General features: G+C 42.8%; 1 protein-coding gene across 1 annotated transcript in view; it reads right to left on the bottom strand.

The window, feature by feature from the left end:
• The window catches only part of Mtor (mechanistic target of rapamycin kinase), a 117,197-nt gene that overhangs the window by 89,060 nt on the left and 1,059 nt on the right, over positions 1-27,078 (bottom strand). Inside the window, exons 2-19 of the mRNA XM_015501391.2 lie at positions 25,294-25,469; positions 24,667-24,775; positions 23,758-23,990; positions 22,904-23,104; positions 22,040-22,174; positions 18,350-18,625; positions 18,157-18,265; positions 15,136-15,322; positions 14,085-14,213; positions 13,120-13,364; positions 11,906-12,121; positions 11,375-11,580; positions 8,713-8,835; positions 7,849-7,938; positions 7,649-7,741; positions 6,851-6,985; positions 6,514-6,643; positions 4,640-4,890 (exon numbers count right to left, since the gene is read on the bottom strand). Of these exons, the coding sequence (XP_015356877.1) occupies positions 4,640-4,890; positions 6,514-6,643; positions 6,851-6,985; positions 7,649-7,741; positions 7,849-7,938; positions 8,713-8,835; positions 11,375-11,580; positions 11,906-12,121; positions 13,120-13,364; positions 14,085-14,213; positions 15,136-15,322; positions 18,157-18,265; positions 18,350-18,625; positions 22,040-22,174; positions 22,904-23,104; positions 23,758-23,990; positions 24,667-24,775; positions 25,294-25,455 (3,030 nt within the window). The 5' untranslated portion in view covers positions 25,456-25,469. The remainder of the gene's footprint in view (positions 1-4,639; positions 4,891-6,513; positions 6,644-6,850; positions 6,986-7,648; positions 7,742-7,848; positions 7,939-8,712; positions 8,836-11,374; positions 11,581-11,905; positions 12,122-13,119; positions 13,365-14,084; positions 14,214-15,135; positions 15,323-18,156; positions 18,266-18,349; positions 18,626-22,039; positions 22,175-22,903; positions 23,105-23,757; positions 23,991-24,666; positions 24,776-25,293; positions 25,470-27,078) is intronic.

Raw genomic sequence — 27,078 nt, 5'->3', positions numbered from 1 at the left:
GGGGGGGGGGGAGAGGGAGAGAGAGAGGGAGAGAGAGAGAGAGAGAGAGAGAGAGAGAGAGAGAGTCAAAGTGCTAATAACAGTTGATGGGCATAGAGAACCTAACAGGTTGTCTACTTTTGTTTATAACTGAAATAATTTCATTACAAAATGTTTTAAAAAATTAAAAGCGGTCAACAAATAAAATCAAAAGATGAAATAAAAAAGAAAGCATTATGTGATATAGTAAAAATAAATCCAATTGTATCAGCAATCAAAATATGCTAATATTAGGCAAAATAAATTTTAAGATATTATTCAAGATAAAGAGGGTCATTTCATAATAATGAAATTAAATTTACCATGAAGATAAATTTTAATTTTGTATGCATATAATAATATAACCTTAAAAATACATAAAATTGGCTGAACTATGAGAAATTAATAAATCTACTACTAAAGAAGACTTTAAACTTACTTCTCTCAGTGACTGAAATTTGAGCTAACAGAAAACTAATAAGGATATAGAAGATTTGAACAAAGTATGTAATCAGTTCAGGCTAATAACATGCAGAATCCTGTGCATAACAGTAGCCAACATATACTATCCCCACCCCACAGGAGACATGAAAAGCCATTACATATGAGACCATGAAGGCAATTTCAGCAAACAGAGAATCATAAGCACAATGCAATTAAGTTAGAAATCAACACAAAAAGAGAAATTTAAAACCTTATAAATTTCTATGTAAAATATCCACTTCTAACTCACTCCAGGGTAAAAGAAACAAACCATAAACATTAGAAAATATTTCTGAACAAAAATGAAAATACATTATTATTATTCAGCAGTGAAAGAGAAATAAGCTACCAAAAAAACATTACAATATGGATGAACTTCAAAAGTATGATGTTAAGTGAAAGAAGCTAGACACAATATCACATGTCCCATGATTCCAATTATAAGGAATATGCAGGAAAGGCAAATCCATAGAGACAGGAAGCAGATCTGAGGTTGCCTAGGGATGGGATAAGCGTAGAAAATGAATGCAAACAAGCAGGAAGTTTTTGGTTGTGGCAAAAATTAGACTGTGTGATGATTGCTTAACTCTATAAATTCACTAAGAATGTGAATTTTATATTTAACAAGGGTGAATTTTATGATATGTAAATTTTATCTTAGTAAAGTTTAAAAATGTTTTTGGAATGTAGCTAAGTAATACTTGAAGTTTATAATCCAAACAAATTGCATTAGAAAATAAGATTGACAATTAATGACCTAGAATTCCAACACAAGAATTTTTCTTAAAAAGAAAAAAAAAAAAAAAAAAAAANGAATCACTGCCAATGAGAGGTGGTGAAAAATTTTTTTAAAAAAAAAAAAAAAAAAAAAAAAAAAAGAGCCACACATGGTGGTGCATGCCTGTAATTCCAGCGGCATGGGAGGCTGAGGCAAGAGTATCACGAGTTCAAAGCCAGCCTCAGCAACTTAGCGAGGTCCAAAGCAATTTAACCAGACCCTCTCTCAAAATAAAATATAAAAGGTCTGAGGATATAGCTCAGCTGGTAGAGTGCTTGCCTCATATGTACAAGGACCTGGGTTCAATCCCCAGCACCACAAAAAAATTAAAAAAAGCAGAAAAAGAAGAAAGTAATAATAAATAGCAGATTAATTAAATAGAAAACGAAGATACAAGAGATAAAATTAATAAAGGCAAAAGTTTTTTCTCTGAAAAATAAAAAATACTAAGACAAATTTCTAAGAAGAAATTATAAGATATAAGAACGACACCTATAATTCCAGTGACGCTGCATGCTGAGGCAGGAGGACTGCAAGTTCCAGGCTAGCCTCAGATACTAAGTGACACCCTGTTTCAAAATAAAAAAAGGGCTGGTGATGTGCCTACTAGTTAAGTATCCCTGGGTTCAATCCCCAGTACCAAAAAAAAAAGAGCAAATGATGTCATGACAATAAATTTTCTCATTTAGAGAAAATTAAGTTTCCTAGAAATACGTGACCAAACTGTATCAAAAATTTCTACAAGAAAAAAAAAAAAACGTGAAAAGTTAAATAGATCTCTGAATCTATAGTTTAAAAACAAGCCAGGCAAGGTGGTGCACACCTGCAATCAATCCCAGCTACTCAGAGGCTGAGGCAGAAGAATGACAAGGTTGAAGCCAATCTGGGCATCTATGGGACACTCTCTCAAAAGAAAATTTAAAAAAGGGTTGGGAATCCTCAGCACAGAAAAAAAAAAATCTATTCAAGAACATAGGTGCAAAAATTCTAAACTAAATATCAGACATAAAATCAATATGTTAAAATATACATCATAACCTTGGTGGAATGCTTCAACATCAAACATATATCGATGTAATGCAACATATTAACACACTGAAAGAGAAAAACCAAATGATCATCATTGCAAATAGACAGAGAAAAGGCATTTGAGAGGCTGGGGGTATAGCTCAGTTGTAGAGCACTTGCCTACCACGTGTGAGGCACTAGGTTTGATCTTCAACACCACATAAAAGTAAATTTAAAAAAAAAAAAGGTATTGTGTCTATCTACAACTAAAACATTAATTAAAGGCATTTAGTAAATTCAATACCTATTTATGATAAAAACTCTTTGACAAACTAAGACTATGAAGAAATGCTTATAACCCATATAAGGCCATCTACCTAAATCCTGCAGCAAATAGTATACTTAGAGGTGAAAGTTTAACAGGTGTCCTGTTAAGTATCCCTGGGTTCAAATAAGAAAAAAGGTTCGAGATTTCCATTAGCACCGCATCTAATCAACAGTGCAGCAGAGGTCTGAGGAATGCATAAGGAAAAGTAATAAATGATTTACTGATTAAAATGAAAACAACCAAACTACCCCTTCCCCCTGTTTCTTCTCCTTTCTTTGTTTTTTCAGACTATATGATTATCTAGAGTAAAAATTTGGGAGAATCTATAAGTGAATTATTAGAATTAACAAGAATTTAATGAGGTCAGGTGGGTACAGTGGTGCACACCTATAATCTCAATGACTCAGGAGGCTGAGGCAGGAGGATTAAAGGTCGCCTTGGAGATTTAGTGAAATTCTATTTCTAAAAAGGAAGAAGGGCTGGGTTCGTAGCTCAGTGGTGGAGTGTCTGTGGGTTCTGTGCCCAGTACCATAAACTAAAACAAAAACAGGGGCTGGGGCTGTAGCTCAGTTGCAGAGTGCTTGCCTAGCATGTGTGAGGTTCCTCAGCACCACATAAAAAAATAAACAAATGAAATAAAATAAAGGTATTCTGTCCATCTATAACTACAAAACATAAAAATAATAAAAAAAAATAGAAACAAAACCATTCAATGATTTGATAGTTGTAAGCACAATATTTAAAAATAAATTGCAAGCTGAGCATGGCGGTTTGCATCTGTAGTCTCAACTATTTGGGAGGCCAAGGCAGGAGTTTGAGACCAATCCGGGCAGCACAGTTAAACCCTTTTCCAGGAGAAAAAAAAAAGATACTACTAAACTCCAAACACAAAGTTTAAAAAAACACTTTCAGCCAGGCGCAGTGGCGCATGCTTATAATCCCAGCAGCTCAGGAGGCTGAGACACGAGGATCACCAGCCTCAGCAAAAGCCAGGCACTAAGCAACTCAGTGAGACCTTGTCTCTAAATAAAATACAAAATAGGGCTGGGAATGTGGCTCAGTGGTGGAGTGCCCTTGAGTTCAATCCCCAGTACCAAAACAGACAAACAAAAAGACTACTATCTCCTTTAAATGTATATCAAGTTGGTAATATGATCACAGAGGAAAAATAATTAATTCAAATATCTTTTAAGCACAGTACTCTGTATATTCTTAGTATAATCTAAGAAGAGCAGGAACTGCAAAGCCAATTTGAACTTTACAGATTAAACTACTAATTGTAGGTTGTTGTTGCTAATGGTATGGGTATAGTAATCAAGTAGCCACTCTGCGCTTTCTGTGGTTGAGACAAAGAAAGTAGTGGTGGTGGGGGACATCTTTACAGAAAAATGCCAGCTAAGACCAGTGGAAGGGATGGCAGAGCAGGATAGACGTGATTTTGCAACTAGCAGTTCAGAAACTGATTTAAGCAAGGATATCAACAAACACTAAAATCACTGGGTGAAAGGTAGTTGAGGAACAGCACAGTCACATCATCTCAAAGTGAAATCCCATGGGGTAATTATCAATGACAAAGGAAAAAAGTTAATTTTATAATGGAGGAGTCTGGTAGATACCAACTTAATCAAGTGCTGAAACTTAGAATGGACAATAACTAGACCACTGATATTATGAGATCCAGTATGAAGTATGTGACATCCCCCATGTAGGATTTTCACTAAAAATGTGAGACTTAAATCTATTCATGAAGAAGCAACCAGAAATCCAGACTGTGAAATATTTCACAACTGGACTGAACTCTAGAACAACACTGTGCCTCTTCCCCAAGACAGTACTTCTTCAGCTATCCTGAGAGGACAGACCAGGAAATTGGACTGAGCCGACTATACAATCAAGTGTCAGAAGTTAAGGGAAGGAATGGCAACAGTCCCCAGCAAGCCAAACGCAGTGCTAGGAACCCGAGACACAGACAATCTGTGCATGTGTGGCAGGGCAGAGAGCAGAGTGGGGTTTTGGGTACTTACTTCCCGGATGGCCCCGTCACAGACCCGGATGACATTAAGGAATGTGGGCATGACTTGGGGCAGAAACTGCACACACTTGAGCCCCAGGGACTTGAAGATGAAGGTGATGGCCTGGACAACCATGGTGTGATGGTGAGAGAGGGACTGGTCTCGGAAGATCCGCATCAGGGCCACCATGGACACAGCTGGATAGAACTCGTCCAGAGGCAGGTTTCCCATGTTGACCAGCATTTCACTGGTGCTATAGTCCGCTGGGACAAAATGACAAAGAGAACCATAAGCTATTGGTGACATGACTTTAACTTTAAGCAGAGCAGGGCTAACAGTAAACTAAAACCTCCTCAAAAACATTAGCATTCCTATTATTTTCCCGGGTATATTGTAACACCACTGGGAATACAGGGTCTGTTAGGAAGTGATGAGCAGCAACTCCGTGAGACCCTGTCACCATCAGGGACCTGCTATTATCCACACCACCAAAGCCTAAAACAGCACATGATGGGGTTTTCAAATATTGCTGTTTAACTCTTCTTACCATTACAGTTCACAACCTCAAAGCTAAAGTCATCAATAAAAACAATTATTCCCACAAATGAAAGTAAAGATAATTAAATTAGGCAAGCATCTGTTCCACAGCTGCCTGACCCCTCTAGGGAATTCAGACAAGTTAGCAGGAAAATGCTCCCTGACCTGAACAGCAAAGATTTCAAGCATTGTGCCCAGGGTATTAACATGCAGCAAGGGTGAGAACTGAACCAGGTGGAGAGAAGGATGTGGCTGCAGCTGTGTTCTTCACTCTTTCTTTCTGGTACTGGGGAAGGAAACCACAGGCACTCTACCACTAGCTGTATCACCAGCCCTTTTTATTTTCTGTTTTGAAACAGGGTCTCATTAAGTTGCTCAGTCTAGCCTCAAACTTGTGATCCTCCTGCCTGAGCCTCCTGGTCACTGGGATTACAGATGTGTACTACCCCCAGGCTCAAGCTTTGCTCTCAACAGCGGTGATCTAACAAGATAACATCAAAAGTACACTTTTCTAATATCTAGAAGGAAGAAGGAATTGGAAACAATATGATCCTATCTATAGTGTTTAGAAATAAATTATTCTATTTTAGGAAAATAATACTCGGCTGGAATAGTTGGGACAGTTACTATTGAATCTTGATTTTCAGGAACAGGTCTGCCCTGATAGACAGTGGGCCAAGTCTAGAAAACTATCTTGTGTCCCACCCCTGACCCCATTCTCTCAGGCTACTTGTCAAAGGCAATGGGGCTCAAGGGCCAAACCTTTCATGGATTTCTATTTGCTACTAGTTTTTCTATGCCCTGGGCCTTGCATCTGATGGGAGAATGAAGCCTATCATTTTCTTCCTTGGGTGCGATAATAACAAAGAACCCCAGAGAGGCACTAACAAAAGAGTAAGAGATGAACAGAGGTGATGGGGTGATAATTCCTATCTCACTCATTGGTACCAAGAAAGGAGTACAGAGAGGCTCACTAAGCCTGTTAACCACTGGAAAGAAATCTGGACAGACGAGGGGACTCTGGCCACACTGTGAGTGGTATCCCCAGCCCACTGAAAAACAGGAAACCGTGGACTTTTCATTTTTTTTTAACATTAATTTTTTAGTTGTAATTGGACACAATACCTTTGTTTTATTTATTTATTTTTATGTGGTGCTGAAGATGGAACCCAGGGCCTCGCATGTGCTAGGTGAGCGCTCTACCACTGAGCCACGACCCCAGCCCTGAGTTGTGGTTACTCTAAAAATGTGCTATCATTTCAGTATCTGGGCCAAGTCTCTCTCTAAAAATGACCAGTAGGGCTTCCTGAGTCAGAATGTGGCAGATCGTTCACAGGCCCCCAACTTACAGGAATCCTGACTTGACTTGGATTCTGACAGGCTGACTGCAGACGCGTCCCGGGACTGGTCAATCATGCCGATGTTCACTTTGTGCTTGTAGGGATCCAAAGCCCCTAAAAGCCCTAACACACGGATAGCCTAAAGAGGAAAAGAAAACATTCACCACAACATCTGATACCACAGCTTTCACAAATATTCCTCTCAAGTTCCAAAATCCCTAATTCATAGCCCAAAATGAATAGGTTCATGATCAAAATGGAGAAGGATAGGAAGTCTGATCCTCCTGCTTCTCTCTCTCCACAGTCCTAGCAAAGCCTCCTAAGACCAGGTTCCCATGTTTCCTACCTCTCTCCTTGTGCCCTGGTTCTGTTCGGTCTTCAGAAAATTCAGCAGCACCTCAAGCAAGGTGGGGTACTTCCTGTAGGGCTCCACCACATAGCCAGTGCTGGCTACTAATTGCCCCAGGGTCCACAGAGCCACCTGGAAGGGCAAAAGATCCCTTGGTTCATTGAATCAAAGAATAGAAAGCATAGTCATACTCTTCATATCAGGATTGTTAGAGCCTATTATAAGAAAAAAGTTTCTAGAAGAGACACTATGAACAGAATTCCTGAGAAGGCATAAAAACATGGCTGTTCAAGTACAAACACAATCACTATATCAAAAGATAAATACTCTCAACTCTCTTAAAGGAAACAGAGTTCTTTCATATCCCACATGATTTACAAGTGATTCAAAAGGAAATTAAGGTTATTTTAAATTTTAATCTAGTCATCTAATAAGCTCAAATGATGGGAGGGTTATATGAAGCTGTCTGAACTACAGCCTGTGGCCAAGGCTTTGTTTCTCCTTCAGGAACTGAGGCTCTGATAACAGAGCTACATTCTCCTTGGCACAGGGGAAATGGTGCTGCTCATCTCTAATGCTGAAAGGGGCTGCAGGTCAGGATGACCGTAATTCTAGCTCCAAGTATTTTTCAAGAACTTTTACTTATTCAACAAATATCATCAAATGTGTACTATATATCCAATTCTGTGCTAGGTAGGCACTGGATGGAGAAATGGAGGTGAATAAAGAGAAGCAAGGTCACTGGCCCCGGGGCAGGGGGTCCTTCCCTGCTCCAACAGGAAATGTAGTGCTCACCTGCCTTTTGGCCAACAGAGAGGAGTCCTGGAGCATGTCCATGATGATGATAAAAAGTTCATCCACCCACTTCCTCATTTCTAGGCCACTGACCTGCAAAATAAAGAGGGTAGTAGAAATTACACATTAAAAAGGATTTTGACTTCCTCAGAGGTTAAAGAGTCCCTTCCACAGTGTAAAAAAAGTGGTTGTCATCTCACCTGAGCCAATTCTCCTATAGTGGCCAAGACGTTATTGATCACCCCTGGGTTTGGATCAGGGTCCGGATCTTTCAGTTTCAAAATTAAAGCCTATAGAAAGAAAGTAGGAAAATATGATTACAAGATAGAATCTAAAAGATATATATATATATTTTTTTTTACATAAGTAAAATTCACCCAAGAGATCATTTCAGTCAAATTATGTCTAGGCTTTATGAATCTAGGATCTTCTGGATTCCCAACTTTTCTTTGGATTCCCTAACTTTTCTCCTTATCAGGTACAAGTCTAACATCTGAGAAAGCTGGGAAACACCATGATTTAAAAACATCTCCATGTCTCCTCTCAGCTCTATCTCTGATTATTTATCCAGATGAACAGGTATTATTAAAAGAAAAAGAATGAAACAAAACAGGGTTGCAGATATAGCTCAGTTGGTAGAGTGCTTGCCCCGCATGCACAAGGCCCTGGGTTCAATCCCCAGCACCACAAAAGCAAAACAAAACAAGAATAAAACAAAAGAAAAACTTCACATAACTCTAATGCATTCAGATTTGAAGGTTGTTTCAAGGTTTAAATCTCATTTTTCTTCATATTGGGGGACTATTTCAGGCAGCTGTCCAACTCCTTTCCAAGCACATTTGACGAGGTGACCTGAAGCATCATATCTTATACCTTATGAGAATTTTTCTATAACTGGTGAGATTCTTGGTACTCTTTAACTGAAGATACTTGAGGTGGTCCTTGTCCCCAAGCCTGGGAACAATGACATGATCTCCTTTGTTCAGTGTACCAGCGAGCACCAAAACACTCCCACGCTATCCCAATCAGGAGAAGTGCCTATCTTGCTGTCTCTTGTGCATTACCTTCAGAATAGGCTCCATGTAGGGGCGGATGAGTCGGGGAGCATTGGAGACCAGGTGCCCCAGCATGCGGGCACTCTGCTCTTTGATTCTCCCAATGCCGCTGTGCTCCAGCTCTGTCAAAATCTGTGGGAAAGAAAGGCTTACTATGGTAGAGGACATTACAGAGAAGAACTATGCATTACTAGGGAAAATGTGGCAGGGCAGGGGAGAAAGAAACCAGGTCTCCACGGTGGATTAAATCACTGCCAGATACCCAACAAAGGACTTCTCTGCAGCTGACATAGTAGCCTTGGGATACAGCTACGACGGGAGAAACATGGTTTGAATGCTGCCCCTGCTCCTTCCATCACAGTACTTAAGTCCCACAATCCTCTCTTAACAGTGCAGCAGAGAGAGCTGTGATTAGGGTTTGCAGAAACGAGGACTGAAGAGAGGGCTCCCCGGGAAAAAAATCTTTGTCTAAAAAGTAAATCAGTAAAAGGGCCTATAAATAATGACAAAGGAATCAAATAACAGAATAGCTTATGATGATGAGAGAAATGTTAATATTCCATATCTGTCTTCAGCACATCTAAATAAGCCCAAGAGTTAGAAATTACATCAATGGGACCCCCTTGAGCCTTACTGAATAGAAGTGACATGTTTGTTCTCACTGACATCCTTAAAATACAAGACACCAGAACATCATGCTCACAGCAGTACAGGTGGCTACAACTTGATACAGACTGACTTATGGATAGCTGAAGTTGTCAGAAGGAAATCTCTGAGCAATGAGGAAAGAAATATCAAAGCCCCAGTTAACTCTACTACCCAGAAGAATCTCATTGTCTGAGGTTATTGATTTAATAACACCGATCTCTGGATCCCCATGACAGCCTGTTTTTTCCCAGTCACAGCAGACAGCAGCAGAAAATGGAGATACCAAGAACAGACCCATGACAACAAAAAGAGATGGCCGGCTCAAGGAAATGTGCCCTGAGGAGCAAAGCACAACCCTGTGGGCAGGGCAGAGTGGAGCCAGGGAGCTTGTTGCAACCTGATGACCAAGACCTTAAGACAAAGCAAGGCACTGACCAAGCATGAACACGTACAATTTAATTTTGGAAAGTCTATACTGAAGTTAAAAAAAAAAAACATGTATTTTTAAAATTTTGAATCTTTAAGGGTTAAAATCAGTACATTCATTCAATAGAGCTTCCCATTCTCCAATATGAGAAAACTGAGATGGCCTGAGAACTGTTAGTCTCAAGAGGGCAGAAGCCATGACTGGGTGGCTCACAGATATCCTGCCAGAATCCAGTAGGACCCAGGATACAACAGGTGCTTCAAAAAAGTCTTGCTGAATGAACATGCTATTTTCTCATTAGGAGATATTTCCAAACTTGCTGAATGCAATACGAGCTGGCAGGCTCAGCGACGACTTCTTTTCCTTCCAAAGCTTTAGTATCTTACAAAGACTTAACATGACAGGCAATCCTAACAAGGGCAGCAGTTAAAGGGATAAATCACTAGGCTAAACACAGAGGTGCCAACATAATTACAATTTCCTAATTCATTGATTGATGATATAATTTACAACCCCTTTTACTATGGTTGTAAAAGTGACAAATCGTGACAAATTGTGAATAAATGACATTTCTCCAGGGTCTAGAGTTACATATATTAATGATTTTCTGTTTAAGTCCTTTGTATGTTACAAAAAGCAAACATTTCAAAAGAAGCCTAGGGTAGGATCAGGAAGCAGAGGGCGAGGGGGGGACAGGGTGAAGGTGGGAGGTAGGAAATGACTGGGTGAGTGACATAAAAGACCGGGAAGAGGAAGGTGGAAGTAATTTGGGGCAGGAAGGACTGGACCAGGTATCACTCACAGAGAGCTTCCTTGGTAACTGAAGACAAAAATTGAAAAGCCAGGGGCTAGGGTTGTGGCTCAGTAGTAGAGTGCTTGTCTAACATGTGTGAAGCACTGGGTTTGATGCACAGCACCACATTAAAAAAAAAACCAAAAAAACAAACAAAAAAACTAAATAACAAAATAAAGGCATTGTATCCATCTACAACTAAAAATATTAAAAAAAAAAAAAAAATTGAAGAGCCAGGTTTCAGCAGGAATTGAATATTCTACCTGATCTAGTAGCTATGCCAGCCTGAAACTCCTGTAGGCTGTAGTCTAAGCTGTGTAGCTTGGCAACTCACATTATTTAAGAATAAAAGCCAGGGACCCCCAGTCCAAAGGCAATGGCCACTGAAAAGGTATTGGAACCATACCCACATGTTATTTTTAAGAACAATGACCTCTGTGCTTGACCTGGCATCAGCAAGCAAAGTTGTAGAACAGACGGGAAGGTACCAGAGGACTCCACTAGCAGCAGCAGATGAGTGAGTGCATGAAGAGCACCGAGACAGGGGATCACTGATGACTGCCAGGAAGAAACAGCCACATGAGAGATTATCCTGGGACTAAGATGCACTCTGGAGTCACACTGACAAGAAGCTCATGAGGTAAAAAGCACTAGAATTATAATAACGAAGCTAGGAAACAAGGAACTCCTGAGTCAAATGTGGCTTTACCAGTTATCTCCACTTTTCCCCCCCTTTGTCCTCTATGCTTCTTCCCTAAGCAGCTCTCACTCTCCACTGCCTGTAAGTCTGTCACCCGCATTACCTGGATGAGCATCTTTCGCAGGAAAGGCATGACGAAGGCAGGGTTCATGCTACTGAGTCGGCCCACAGTGCAGATAGCCAGCTCCCGGATCTCAAACACCTGGTCATTTAGGGCCACAAACAGGGCCTGCAAATTCTCTGCCTGGGCGAGGTGTGCATCAAAGCGCTCATCCAGGGATGCCAAGACGCAGTAGCGGATGTCAGGGTCTGCAAGAGTAATTAAGCCTTTGAACCCCTCTTCACCATCCCATTTTCCAGCTTCTACTTCCACTGCCACCAGCCTAGGGGGCAGACTCTGGACAACCTGCTCTCATCTAACCTACTGCTATTCTTTTCTCTCCTTAGGAGTAAAGGAATCAAAGGCAGATTATCTTATACCAACAGGCTGTAATAGCCAAGCCTTATGCCTTCACAGGGAAAAATCTGAACATCACCTGCTGCAGCTCTCCAGAGAGGCCATGTAATAAAACCAGCAACTTCCAACTGCCCCAGCTTTTGAATCTCCCAGACTGCTTTTATCTGTAAACTTTACCAGGATCTGTGATTCCAACCACGAGCAGTTTGCTGAGCACATCTGCCACCACCTGCACAGCAGTCTGGCTGACCACGTGAGCATGGCCACTGACGAGGTGGATGGAGGGCGTGAGCAGGCGGGAGCAGGTGCGAGCAGCTTCCATGCGGATCTCCTTGTGCTCACTGTTCAGGAAATGATCCGCACAGTGGCGGACAAACTGGGTCAGGGAGTGGCCTGGATACAAAGCAGACAGAAAATAGAGTAAGCACTGCTACTTTGACAGGTAGGTCTGCAATTTGTTAGCTGCACTTTCCATTTTGTGGCGACTCATTTCATGCTGCACAAGGTGTTAATCAATAAGCTTGGCTCAGAACTCTTCCCTGAATGGGGAACCATGGTTTCCAGTCAGCAGAAAGGCAGGAGAGGTGGAAAAGGAGAGAGAAGGTGCCCCAGCTCTAATCCTTCCTGTAGTCCTTCCAAAAAATATTCTGACCCAAACTCTTCCACTTCCAGAGGGGGCAAAACCATTTTGATCAAGATTATCTTGTCTATTTAGTTCCCAGATTTGAACATCAAAAAGGGAATAGGCTAAGCTTAAATTCAGCCCATTTTATTCATTAGAAAGAAATTATGGTGGGTGTCAGTGAATGTTACATGGGGGAGCCATGATGGGAAGCCACAGCTGGCCATTAGTCTCAAGACAGGTGACTTAGGTTTTCTATACTCCTTCTCTCCCTGTAGCCCTGATAAGCCTTCCCTACATGATCTGAAATTTTGAAAGTATCCATTTTTCCTCCAAAAATCTCTCTCTCTAGGTATTAATGTGGATTTATCTGCAGCTTCGAATTCCAAACTGAACTACATAGTACAGCACTCTTGGAAATCATACTACCACAGGAACAAACACCTAAAGCCCCTGCTTATACATTTTTCAAGCATAAATATCTCAGTTCCATGGAAGTGGGAAGGTGAGGAGGTAAGGGGTTCCATCTCTGACTTTTCCATTTCTGAAGCATTATTTCCTTGGATCAATCTACCCCCCAACACAGTATGGGACAAAGAAGCAAACAGTAGGTATTAATGGTACATGGACAGATCCTGGGAAGGAGAAGCTGCTATAGAATCAGCAAGTGGAAGACCTTGGCAAAATCCAGGAATGACAGGCAGCTTTATCCCTTTCTCAGATTCCTGGCATCAATCCTTGCCTGGGCAAGAGCCACTGCAATTCTTACCTTCAAACTCAAAGCTGCCAAGGGTTCGGAGGGCAAGAGTGATGCTGCCCACATCACTGGCCTCAGGGAGGGTGGTGAGGCCAGGAGAGGCCAGCTGATGAGCCAGGCCCTTGGGCATGCCCGGGTGCCGGAGGGGTTTGTGCATAAGAACCAGAGATAACATCTTCAGTAGCCCGTCCTGAATGTCCTTCTTCAGTTGTGGAATCTGGCGGCTCAGGTCATAGAGCACAGCAGTGAGAGCAGGGCTGAGGGGAAGGAAACCAGTAATAAGGGGTTGGGCACATGACGTTCTATCAGTTCTTGGTAGAAACAGCCCTTCTTGCCAAGCCAGGGGATCAGGCCCCATCACTGGTTGGTCTCCAAGTAGAAAGGATGTTATAAAATAGAGTAAATGTGCTGAATTCTCTTGGCCTGGTCTTAGATTTCAGAAAAATCTATGGGTTTCTGGTCTTCATCACAGGAGAACTTGTTAAAATAATTCAGCCATCACAGAAGACCAAGTCTCAATAAGCAAATGGGGAAGGAGATTAAGACATCATCCTTATTTTATAGATGAAGAAAAGTAAAGAGAGAGCTTATCCAATTTGTTCAATAACTTAAAACAACAGGTACAAATATTTACTGGGTGGTTCCGATAAGCCAGGTAGTGTGTTAAGAATGGCCATTATGAACTCTATTGACTCAATCCCCACAACCACCCTGCACAATAGTAACTACTACTATATTCATTTTTCCAGATGAGAAAACAGAGGCTCAAATAGGTAACTTAATCAAGATTGCTTAGCTAGCTAGTGATTCAACTCTAGTAAAACTAGATTCCAAACTAGCCCGTATCTAATCAGCACTCCTGCTTATCCAAACCAATATGCAACAATCCATGCCATGTCTTTCCAGTGCAGTCCTGACGCCATGAGCCAGGCCTCTTGCTAACTAAGACAGGAAAGGCTCAAATTTCCGACACCTACCTCAGCCCCACTGCCAGCATGGGCTCCAACAGCTCCTTGATGTCCTGCTGGATGCCTGGTCCCATTGCTCGTGCCAGCATGCTGATGCACGTGAACACTGTGGCATCCACCTGCATTGCTTTCTGCCTCCTGCAGAGAAAAAGAGTGGCTATTTCAGTCACAATGACATTTTGTGACGTCCCACCTCAAAAGCAGTTCATGGCAAGGGCAAGTTACTCAGGCAGGGCCACCACACATGGGTGTGCAGGTTGTTTGCTCACAATTTGAGGGGGCCCATCACATCGTAGTCACTGTGGATTTAAACATTTATGACAACAATCCAGCAGAGGGCATTTAAGGGCCTTAAGGAAGGAGCCCCTTATCTACATTCAGAGGCATCATGTGGGTGCTGACCAAGGTACCTATTCAGGAAGCAAACTGTACAGTGTGTTCCCCTTCAGACCAGAGGGCAGGGATAGCCATCATATCGAAAGAAGTTCTTCTCCCTGTGATGAGAAAACTGGGCTTGGGAATGAGTGGAACTTAATAATTCACCAGAACAATCCTTGCCAAAAATAAAGGGAAGAGACACAACCCTATTAACACTGACTCCCCGGCCTTAGCCAAGGGACCATGGCGCTTCAATGTGGTAGGGTGCTGAAAGTTTTGCTAGTATTTTATTCACAGGAGGTTCTTTTAGTGATAAGGAAAAAGATACTGTTTCTCTTCAGTTCTACTCAAGGACTCCTCACTTTAGTTCTTCTATCAAGATAAGACCCCTGAATGCCATGGGCAAAGCCAAGTCAGATAATTTGTAAATAGTAATATAGAAAACAATGTTGGCAAGTAACATGTTCTCAGGATATTCAACTTCTTCAACTATTTACATATATGTCATTTCACTTGGAAAAGGTTAGAATTCCACTAAGAAAGGGCTTTTTTTAATACAATCTGCAATTCCCTGCAGTGAAACGATGCATGGAATGGGCTTAAGTTCTGTGGACCTGGGATGAAGCATCCTTGTTCCCCAACCAAAGAGTGCGGAAGGTAAAATCATCACAGAGATGCTTACTTATGGGCAAAGTCCTTAGGCGGCAGGGCTGCTCGGATGATGTCCAGCACCCGAGGCAAGTAGACTTTAAACTCAGACCTCACGGCCACAGAAAGCAGTCCCAGGGCCTGGAAGGCAGCTGTACGTTCCTTCTCCTTCTTGACACAGCTCAGGACGTGGTTCATAGTATCCTGGAGGTACTGGGTATCTGCGCACAGAAAAGACAAGAGTGGATGGCTCAAGGTCAGAGGTCTACATGTGCAAGTCAGAGTTCCCAGAGAGTACTCAGGTTTAAGAATCAATTAGGAAAAACTGCTGGAAAGCTAAGAATTTAGAGGGCATATCTGAGAGGAAGCTTATGCTTGATAATCAAACCACAAACACAATTTTTAGAAATATTAGAAGTAGAAGATGTTTTCCTTTGCGTGTGTGTGCGGGGGCTACCGGAGTTTGAACTCAGGGGCACTCAACCACTGAGCCACATCCCCACTCCCTTTTTAAATATCTTATTTAGAGATAGAATCTCACTGAGTTGCTTAGGACCTTGCTAAGTTGGTGAGGCTGGCTTTGAACTCATGATCCTATTGCCTCAGCCTCCGAAGCTGCTGGGATTATAGGCATTTACCACCATGCCAGCCTTGTTTTTCCTTTTAATTGTAAAGAAAAAAAAAGGGGGGTCTCCAAAACAGTATCACATAATTTCTCCATCTTAACTATTTTATATTATATTGAAATTTAAAAATTATATTCAATATTATTTGCAATTAGCAGGCCATTTCACTCAGCTTTGGCCTGGAAATCCTTTGCTATTACTTAGCAATTTTGCTACAATCATATGTAACAGAATAAGTTTTAGTCTACAATTTGAAAAGTCATGTGTGTTTTCATTAAGTTTATAAAAAACTGAAGTTTAAAATTTCATAAAGTTTACATGCAAAGGTATGTGATTCTTGGGTAAGTGAAGCTGAAGTGCCGTGTCCCCTCTGAAGGCTAAAATTTCTGGTTCTTGTCTCTCTTCCGTTTCTCTCCCACTGAGACTGACCCTGACTGTGAGCACCAGGTGCACACATGACGGCAGACAAGGCAAGACCACATATCCACCAAGAAGGCAAAGGGACCAAGGGCTGCCAGAATCACCTTCAGTCAGCGCACCAGACTCCCACACTGCATGGACATGTCACGCATTTCCTCTAAAAAGAAACGTCTTCTCCCACAGCTACTGTGGTCTAATATCAAGGACACATGCTGAAGGTTCAAAACAGAAGACGAAGCTGACAGAGCCCTAAAATCAGACCAAACCAATGTGGAAACTGTCCCTTTACATACAGGGGCAGCATTTTAACAGGAAATGAGCTTAAATTAAGAGTATAACTTCCTTTTCCAGATGCAGCACCCTAAGAGATTAGGTGTCTGACACTGAAGAGATTCCAACCTGGTCTTAAGGTGAGTACTTTTATAGTCCTAAAGCTTTTCCCATCAGAGAGTTCAAGCAATGACTTCTCAACTGTAAGTTTTAAATAGGTGGCACTTACGCAATGAGGAATGCCCAGACTGAATTTCACTGACATATTTTGGGTATTATTTAATAAAACAACAAACCCACATCAAAAGAATAAACCAGAGGCCCTATGAGTCTTTGAATTCTGCTGCTAGGCAATCTTTTGAACATACCAGGATAACTGATTCTACAACATGCCAGACTTTGATCAAATTTGGCCTAGTTATTAGTTTCTTCTAAAGTAGACTCTGAACCCAAGATCATTTAAAACTCTACTGAGCAAGAGTGTGCCTGGTCATTAAGAAAGAAAAGAACTTCCGGATGCAGATGTCAGGTGGGAAGAACAGAAAACCAAGAAAACACAGGTGATTTTCATTTTATCACTTCTCTGCTTCAGTGATTTTTATGTGACTGTTTCATCATGATCTAACATGTTCTACTTACACAGCCTGTATAATACCTTGGTAGCTAGACTTTTCCTGCAGTTTCATTTGGGTTGGGCAGCATATAAGTGTATGCTGGGACAGAGAGGCTGAGGGTCAGGTGGCCTTCTCCTGGTCCTGAATGCTTACTAAGCACAGGCAACATGAACCACGGTGAAGTGCAAAGATGTCTGAGCTGGTCTCACACTCACTAAGTCCCTAGGAAGTAAGGCAAGGCACTGGAGTGCTATTATCTGTGCACTTCTACCATCTTTCCAAAATGGACTAGAAGTAGCTCAAGGAGGCAGTAATTAATATAATAATGGCTTCCATTATTGGAGCTTGTTCTGCCAGGCCCTATAGTAGGTGCTCAGACACTCATGCTGTTTATCTTGGGAGGCAAGGATTATTATTCGAATTTTATAAGCCAGGGAGTGGAGGCCCAGGAAGTTGAAATAAACTGTCCAAAAGCTCACAGTGAAGGCTAAGGCAGGATCCACCCAGGTCTAAGGCTAAAGCCTATGTATTGCTAAGGGATATAATGGAAAATGAACGTAACATTTCCAGCTGCAGCGATTCAGGAAGGCCTCCCATAGAAGCCAGTATCTGAGCTGGGCCAGAAGTCATAGCCAGGAATCCACACTGCCCACTGAGGGACAGTCAGGAGCATGGACACCCACAGCCTATGGCCTGTGGAACCTGCCTTTGAAACATCTAGTCCTTTTTTTCTGAGAGTAGTGAAGCAGCTCAGTGACCACCTTGGAGGCATAAGCAGGAAGGTAACCAAGCCCCTTCCTGCCTCATAGACATGCTGCTACTGCATGGTATTACCTGAAACTGCCCTTCTTTTGTTTTCCTTTAAGTCAGTTCAGGGACTTGTTGATTTCCACATGTGGGAACTTGTCTAGCCCTAGAGCTGCCTCTCTGCCTACACATTCTGACTGTTCCTGTATCTGCTGCCTCAGACATTACCAGAAAACTGGACATGAGGCAAAGATACCAGACACTAGCCCCTGCACTGGCGCGGTTTCCAGTGAGAAGCAGACATAACACTTGGGAATCACCTCTCCTCTGTTTGCTTTTCCTGAGATGGGCAAAGATGTCTTCCACGGACAGCCTCACCTGTGAAGGCAGAAGGTCGGAATGCGGCCAAGCGGGGCAACAAGTTAAGGATTGTCATTTGGATCAGCGAGTTCTTGCTATTCCTGCATTTCAGCACCCACTGGCACACCTGAGAGAGGAAGCATAAGGGGTTGGCAGAGGAAAGTGAGGCATGGAGCTGAGAAGAAGAGGGAGAGGACCTCTCACCACTTACCTGATCGAACTTCTCCTCCATCAAGTCTCTGCAGCACCGACTCTCCACCAGGGTGGACTTAGCAGGGCTGGGGGAAGCCCCAAATCCCATGAGGCCTTGGTGAGAGCTGTACCCCAGCAGCCCCACCAAGGCATTTGACTGCTGGGGCTGTACAGCCTGGAAGCTGGTGAAGGGGGTAATGTGGCGAGGCTTCGTCCCGAAGCCCAGGAGGTCCTTGCAGTACTTATCATGCACCAGCTGCTGCTGTGTGATTTCTTCCATCTCTTCTCTTAGACGCTACACACAAGGGGAAAAAAATCACCTTTATCTGTGAGTGGTATTCAACCTGGGCACCGTGCTATCTACAGGGTAACGCATTTATCCAATTCTGAAATGTAACTCCAAAGCAGAGGGTGGACACCCTTCATCTTTAGGATTATGACTTCCTCCACAGCTTTGCAGAGGACCAATTTTGTTCAATTTTAGGTGAAAGAGCAGAACTTATTGAACACCAAAGAAGCCATAGGGGACCAGCTGCCCAGGGCTCTTACTCTGAGGGTTCCCTGCTAGTTTTGGGAAGGCTGCTTAGCTGTGATTATGGACCTAAGATCACAGCAAAGATCCCCCTGCAAAGGTGATGGGCAGCTCATATTAGCACCCTGCTAAGGATGTTCTGGTCTCTTTCTTCTCCCCAGAAACCTGGGTGTAAACTCAGGCTAGTAGCTGTCATGGAAACCTGGTCCACAGGAGTATGGAAAAGCTGACTAGTGAAGCTGAGTTAGTTGCTTAACAACTCACCCTCCAACTGCTCAAACTGACGAAAATATGAAAAGGTTTTCTAAGCTTCCAAACTTTTCCAAACATATGTGCATTGTTCAGACATCCTGTCCACTGTTCTTATCAAGGTCACCAAAGACTCCTATGCTGCTAAATCTAATGGCCACTTCTCAGTCTTTATCTCATGTGACTTATTTTGTAGCATTTGATTCAATGTTATTTCCTCCTCCTCCAGACCCCCTTTTCACTTGGCTTCCTGGACCCCAAACTCTCTGTGCTCTCCACTTTCTCTGGCTGCTTCTTTTCAAACTACCTTGGTTCTTCATCTACTGATCTCAAGTTCACAGACCCCATGTTCTCCAACTGTGCTAGTTCCTCTGTGCTTCTCATCCAGCCTCATGACTTGAAATGGCATCTGCATGCTGACAATTCCCAAACGGCTTCTCCTACCCACATCCCTCTCTAAAACTACTGGATATCTCACTCAGATGCTCAAGGCACCTCAAACTTAACTTGCTGAAAAACAAACTCCTGACTTTCCCTCCCAACTTGATTCCCCTGTCACAGTCTTCCTGTCTCAGATACAGCAACTCCCTCCTTCAAGGTGCTCAAGCCAAACACTATGATTTTCTTCTTTCTCCATTCACCACCTATGTATGAGTATATCAGCTGCTTCTTGCACTTCTATACTTCCCACTGTGGTCTGAGTTGCAAAAATACCCTATTAATATTGCTGCAGTTCCCTCTTAACTAGATGCCTGGCTTTAGCCCTTGACCTTGGCCCTACAGCAATCCATTCTCAACACAGTGGCCAAGGGATTCTTTGGATACATGAGTTAAATATCATTCCACTGCTCAAAATCCCCAGTAGCTTCCCACTGCATACAAAGTCCATTCAGTGGCCTCCTAAGACCCTATGTGATCTGCGCCCACCCTGCCCCAGCTGTTCCTCTGACCCCATCTCCCAGCACCTCTCTCCTACTGGGTCTGATCAGCCCTAGGGCATTTGCTGCTCCCACATGCTCTAGCACGCTCCTGCCTGGGGCCTTTGTACCAACTGACTCAGTTCCCTGGAACGCTCTTCCCCTGACTCTGGAGTGGCTTTCTGCTTATCGCCTTCGTGACTGTGCTCAAACACCCATCTGAGCATTCTTTATTCCCCTTCTCTCCCTCCTGGTCTCCATAGCGCTCACTACTGTGTCACTTATCACAATATATTTTTATTTATTTGGGTACTCTGTCTTCCTCTGCTAGAAATGTAATGTATTGTTCACTGCTACATTGTTCTGGCTCTTAGGGCATAATGTTGCTGGCATGCATTAGGTGCTCACTTAGTAGGTTAAATGTATGAACAAATCATGAAATTAGAACCTTTATGTTTGCGTATTACTTTATAATTAAGCACCTTCACAAGAGCTATTTCACTTAAGTCTCACAACAACCTTGTGTGTTAGGTGCTATCGTCCTCTTATACTGAGAGGAAACAAAGATCTTAGAAATGTCTGAACTACAGTGGAAAGCACCATGTTGAACTTGAGTGGGGAAATCTCCTAGTCCTGCTATTTGTAGAATGCCCTCTACATATCAGTGCTGTGTTGGGCACTTCACATGTCATCAGAAACCTCATAGGAGTCCCACGGGAAGGTATGAGCCCCTGTCAAAAATGAGAGCCAGGATTGCAAGTTTGAGGCCACTTGGCAAGACTCTGTCTCAAAATAAGAAAATAAATAGGGCTGGGAATGTAGCTCAGTGGTAGAGCTCCCTGGATACAATTCCCAAGACCACACACACACACACACACACACACACACAAAAGAAAAAAAAAGGAAGGAAAATAAGGCTAAAGGAGTATAGTAACTTGCTGGGTCACACAGTCTACAGAGGAGTGGGGATGTGACAGACACATCCTATTATTGTGTGGGCTGCCCCCATACCCAAGACAAAGCTATTTCTAAATAATAATTATGTCTATTAAAGCAGGAAGCCCTTGGGTGAAATTCCAGCAGATACTCACAGGAAGTCTCAACATTGGACTCCACCTCTCAAATATATCCTGAATCCCACCTTCTCAGTATCTGCACCACCACCCCTAGTTGGAGCCACTGATGTAGCTTGCCCAGCAGCTAACAATGTGACCTCCAACCACAAGAAACCTAACTGACCAAGGACCCTGAGCTGCTGTTCTGAGATCCATCCCTAAGACTGTGCCTAGCCATACTTCCCAGGCAGCTCCCAGGCAAGACACAGCAGGGGTGCTAGGGCAGGCCTGGTCCTGGGTGCCACAGGCCTGCTCTGAAGACTCCCTAATGGTTTCTCACGGTAGACTGAATTTCTATTCCCTTTCTTGTTCGCTTATCAGGAACGTGTTTTTTTTTTTTTCTCTCAGAGGCCATTTCCCTAGTAAGATCCTTGTACTTTAAAACCCATCTCCTCAACCCAACACACCTCACTCCTGCTTTTTCATCCCTCCATCTCCACACTCTTGTTCCCACAGACAGTGGTTATTAGAATTGTGTGACAACTCCAATATGCAACCTCCCCACACAGGGGAGAATAAAAGCCAAGTTCACCAGGAATGAAGAGGCCTATTAATGGGTCTTGCTTCCTGTCAGCCTCTGCCTCCCTCCTTTCCCCTTGTTCACGACGTACTAGCCATACTTCTTTCTGTTTCACTGATGTGTGGAACTCAGCTGCTGCCTGGAACACAGTCCCTCAGCCAGCTACAAGGTGGCTCATTTGTGCATGGTGCACTTGAACGGCACCACTGCAGGGGGCCCTTCCTGACCTTCACTTAGTCCATTCCCTGCTATTTTCTATCCTATTTGTTTTGTTCCATAGGAGTTGTTGCTATCTGAAATTATCTTGTTTACTGTTTCTCCAGATTCTTGCTCCCAGAGGGCACATGAGAGCCTGGACCCCCGTGCTGCTTCTCACCTCTCCCTCCATGCTGCTGATTCGGACGAGCTCATTAAGGATCAGTAAGGCGCCATGGATCCGATCATCCCGATTCATGCCCTTCTCTTTGGCCAACGTCTCATCAAACCCCTTCTCTGCTTCTTCAAACGTGTGCTATATAGCAAGACAGAATGCCCTGATTAACCCAGTGTCCAAAATTAGAAAGAATACAGACCCAGCCCAACTACACTGGGATTCGGAGGTATTAAGATGACTGTCTAGTGTCTTGTGCCAGAATGGACCGTACTGACTTATTGAGGTCTCTTTAATTTAGCTTCAACCCTCACAAGTCCTCAAGGCAGATACCACTGTCAACCCTATTTACTAGCTAAACAAACAAAAAACCCCACAGGATTAAAGGAATTAAGTAGTTTGTCCAAGGTCACACAGCAAAGTCAAGAATGAAACCCAGGTCTCCGGGTGTGTCCAAAGCTCCTTCTGGCACACTTGCCTCACCAGTCAGTTCTCTTGCAACAGGCCATCAGCATAGGACATCTTCCAAATTAGTATAGCCACATTTCATGAATTCTGAGACACTTATTTCTCCATATTCTAACATCTCTGAAATATCTTTTAATTTTGACAAGAAGGCATTGAATCAGTTTATTTGGCAATTTTCATTCTTCATGATGCATAAAATAATACTGTGGCTATTAGCAGATCTGTGCTTTAATGCAATGCAATAATAAAGTAACTACTCATGCCTATTAAGCATAAAAAACTATGGAAGGCCAAGACTGATGTGATATTTGCTGTGGCCAGGGGCTGTTGCTGTTCTTTAGGCCAGGGGATTTGCCAGGTAAATGTGCTTTAGTAGTGGCTGGAAGGGCACCATCTCCTCACCCGGTACCACTGTGGTTTCTGCATCTCCTTTGGCTCCCGCTGGGTGGTGAGAATCAGACAGGCACGAAGAGCCGCAACTGCTCCCTCACGGATGGCCTGCTTGGGGTCCCACACAGCCACAAAAATGTTATCAAAGAAGGGTTGCACTTGTTGGAAGAAGAAGGTGGGGACGCTGATGGCCAGCTCACGGAGAACCAGGACCTGGCAGAGAAGGGCAAACTGAGAACTCTCATTTGTATCAGAAGTTTTATTTTCTTGGGACAGTCTCCTGTCACTGTAGGGCCTCTACACCCAAGGAAAAGAGAAGCTTTACCCTTCTAGCCAGGAACCTCGGGCCATAGGAGGCAAAATGAAACTGATCAAAGACCTCAGTGTTGACTGCCCTAGGCTACTTACAAACACAGAATACTGGTAACAATCAGATGTAAGTTCTGCAAGGACAAATGTGTTTCATGCTTTCTGTACCACTACACTGACAGCCTAGAACCATGCCTGAACACAGCACATTCAATAAATAAGTACTGAATGAATAAACCTGTTGAATGTTCATTTCATTTCAAATGTTATTATTCATTTCACAAAGGAAGAAATTTAAAGGTCAGAGGTTGTCAAGTTGGAGCTGTTAAGTGGCAAAGCCAACAATCAAACCAGGGTGCATATTCATGTTCTCTTCACATAGTACTGCCGCCTAAAGGGGGAACCACCTAGAAAGCATCTGACTGACCCTCCGATCCCACCATACCCACTACTAGATCCTCTCAAAGACATACTCTATCCCAGCTCACAGGAAGGGACAATTCTCAGGAGGAAACAAGGGTCTAATACAACATCACCACTCCTCAGCAAGCACTCACAGCTGCATGTCTCCGGCCCTCATTGCGATCAGCACCCAGCCATTCCAGGGCTCGCTTCACCTCAAACTCCACATACTCAGCAGTAAAAGTATCCCCTGCCATGGCAAGGCGGCCAATGGCCTTGGATGCCATTTCCATGACAACCGGGTCATTGGAGGGGAGGAGGTTCCGAAGATAGTTGGCAAATCTGCCAATTCGGGTGGCATTCCCGCCTTCTACTCCTATGAGGCTGGCTGGAAAAAAGAGGACGGCAAAAGGTGATGATGGTATACATGATGGCCAGGAATGTATGTGGCTCTGAACTGGAGGATGAAAGAGACACCCTTCATTTACTCTGAGTAACTTTCTAGATAGTCAAGATGCACATTTTCATTTTTAACCAACACATTTGATATCCATGCCAGAAACTTAAAGTAAAATGATCTCATTTTAGTATACGTAATTATTTTCCCAAGAAAAAAGGGAAAACAAACTGAGACTGAATAACTCCTCAGAGGATTAAAGACCAATTCTTGGGAGTTGAAAGTGACCTGCCTTTAATTAACTGTACCTGATTCTACTTTTCATTTGGGAATCCCACTATGCCAAATCATGCTCTACTGAAGCAGCAAGGCATGCAAAGGGTACGCTGGGGCATGGAAAGGCAGCTAGTTCTAGGCTCATCTCTGGCAAACTGGCTGGTCCTAGAAAAGTCACTAATGGTTCTGAGACAGTTTCCACATCTAAAAATACTTGTTTTGCCTTCATCCCAGGTCTGCTGCTAGAATTAATGCCCACATAAGTGCACTAAAAGAGGTTCCTTAAAATTCTTTAAACAAAGATGAAACAAGGCCTCTAGTAGATATTGGATATAGTGGACAAGAAGGTGAGTGGCTCTTTATTCCTAATTGTAGTAGTGAGTGTTCATACCAATGGCCAAGATGCCACCTTTCCTCTCATTGGCATCTGAGCTGGAAACCAATTCAAAGATGTGATGGTTTAGCTGATCATAGAAGCGTGTAGACTCCTCTTGACTCATCTGCAAAGGAAGACGAACAATCTCTAATGTTTCTCTGATGGTGATGGTGGTGGCAGGCTGGCATTTCAAAATAAGGAACTGAGAGGCACCAGGCATAGTTCAAACCAAAGACAAAGCAACTATCCCTTTCCATAGTTTTAAAGTGTAGAGCAACCAAACTCATGATTTATCTGTTTATGTGACAACTGCATACTGAAGCTCTACTCTTGTACCAGGTACAAGAATGAACAGGACTCCAATTCTCTGACCTCAAGTCTGTCCTCTATTTAGAAAGCCCCATGTGATCAACTTTGCAAACCGTCCCAATCACTGTTATCAAAAGGAAAGAACAGAGGGACTGGCATGCACTGGGGAGGAAGGAAAGAGAAACAGCTGAATCTATGCTAACTCCTGAACTGTGACCACAGACATGAACCACCACAGAAATGTACAACCACCACAGGGAATCTGCACACTCTCTGCACGGGAGAGGCAGCAGGTCTCCCCAAACAAAATCCTTACTTAGAATCTCCACCAACCTCTCGAAGCTCCATGGTGACATAGTGCTGGAGCTCCTTGGCAGCCTTGGCCCTGGTCTCCTCATTCCGGCTCTTGAGGCCACTGGCAAACTGCTGCAGAACGCTCACATTGCTAGACGTGGTGGTGGCTGTGGTGGCGGCAGCAGGCCCAGTTCCCAGCATCTTGCCTGAGGTTCCTTGGGAAGAAGCTCCCTTCAATATTCCAGATAAATGACTGAAATACATTCATTCATAGCCCTAGTGCCTTGAGAGAGATCTCCACTCATCTCATGTCAGTTGGGGGGCTCTACAAAGGTTGGGAGATCTCACCAAGAAACTCAGAAAGCCTACATTCAACAATTGGTGTTTTAAAGTAGCACTGCACTGGAGAGGATGAGACTGTGGGCTGCAGAGTTAGACTGCCCGGGTTTGAAGTCCATTCCAAAGTCATACCTTGAGGAAGGTACTTAAAATTCCTGTTTCCTCAACTAAAACAAGTGAATCATAGTACCTACCTGACAGGTTGAGGTGAGGATTAGATAAGTTAATACATGTTAAAAAGGTTTTCAAGCAGTGCTGGGCACATGGAAAGTTCTTAATCATCATCAGTTATCAATTGTTGTAGCTATGTACATGGTATAGTGCCAAGTATCAGAGGCAGGGAGGTAGGAAAAGAATAATAAAAACCGCCCCTTTCCTCTAAAAAGAGCCAAATATAGGGGGAGACAACTCTTATTCTATACCAGCACTGTCTGGAAGAAACAGGATATAAGCCACAAACATAATTTTAAATTTGCTAGTAGCTCTATTTGAAAAGGCAAAAAAGAGGTGAAATTAATCTATCTATACATGCTTTTTAAAAAAAAAAAAAAAAATTCCCCCTCCACTGGGGTTTGAACCCAGGGGTGCTCTATCACTGAGCTACAAACCGTTTTATTTTGAAAAAGGGTCTCTCGATTTGGGTTACATTTCAAGTGTTCTCTAGCCATGTGAGACTGCTGGTTATTGCAGCGGCCAGCACAGTTCTATATTATTCCTGGCTACTCAGGAGGCTGAGGCAGGAGGATTGCAAGTGGAAGTCTATTTGCACAACTTAGTGAGACACTGTCTAAAAAAAAAATTTAAAACGCTGTGGATGTAGCTGAGTGGTAGAATGCTTGCCTAGAGTGCACAAGGGTCTGAGGTCAATTCCCAGTACCACAAAAAACACCAACGAAACCACCAGAATTATAATATAGTCTGCTGGCCACATCCATGGGTTCTACCTCTGGGGATCCAATGAACAGAAAATCTTCAGGAAAAACCCTCTACTGAACGTATAGGACTTTGTTTCTTGCCATTATTCACTAAACAATACAGTATAACAACTATTTACACAGCCTTTACATTGTATTAAATATTATAAGTAATCTAGAGAGGATTTAAAGTATACAAGAAATACAAAAAGACAGTGTGTAGATTATATTCAAGAACCATGCCATTTTATATGAGGGACCTGGACATCTCAAGATTTTGGTATTTTAGTTGTGTGTGGGGAGGGGGGTCCTGAAACTAATCCCCTACAGATTATAATGGATGACCCTACTTCACATTAATTCTTAAGATCATTCATTCCTCAATTATGTACTATTCCTTCCCTTGATGAGCTTACAATCTAGGGGAAATAAAATAGTCAGACAACCACAATAAAGTGGCCATAAAGGGGCTCAGCCCTAACTGCTATCAGAGTAACACAGACCTATCTCAAGTATGCCTGGATTATAAGAGAAAATCCGTTTCTCTTTTTTTTTTTGTGCACTGGGGGTT

Source organism: Marmota marmota, unplaced genomic scaffold (genome assembly GCF_001458135.2).
Source record: "Marmota marmota marmota unplaced genomic scaffold, marMar, whole genome shotgun sequence".
Classification (NCBI taxonomy): domain Eukaryota; kingdom Metazoa; phylum Chordata; class Mammalia; order Rodentia; family Sciuridae; genus Marmota; species Marmota marmota.
Note: the sequence above shows the minus strand (reverse complement) of the source record. Positions and strands in the feature narration are given on the sequence as shown.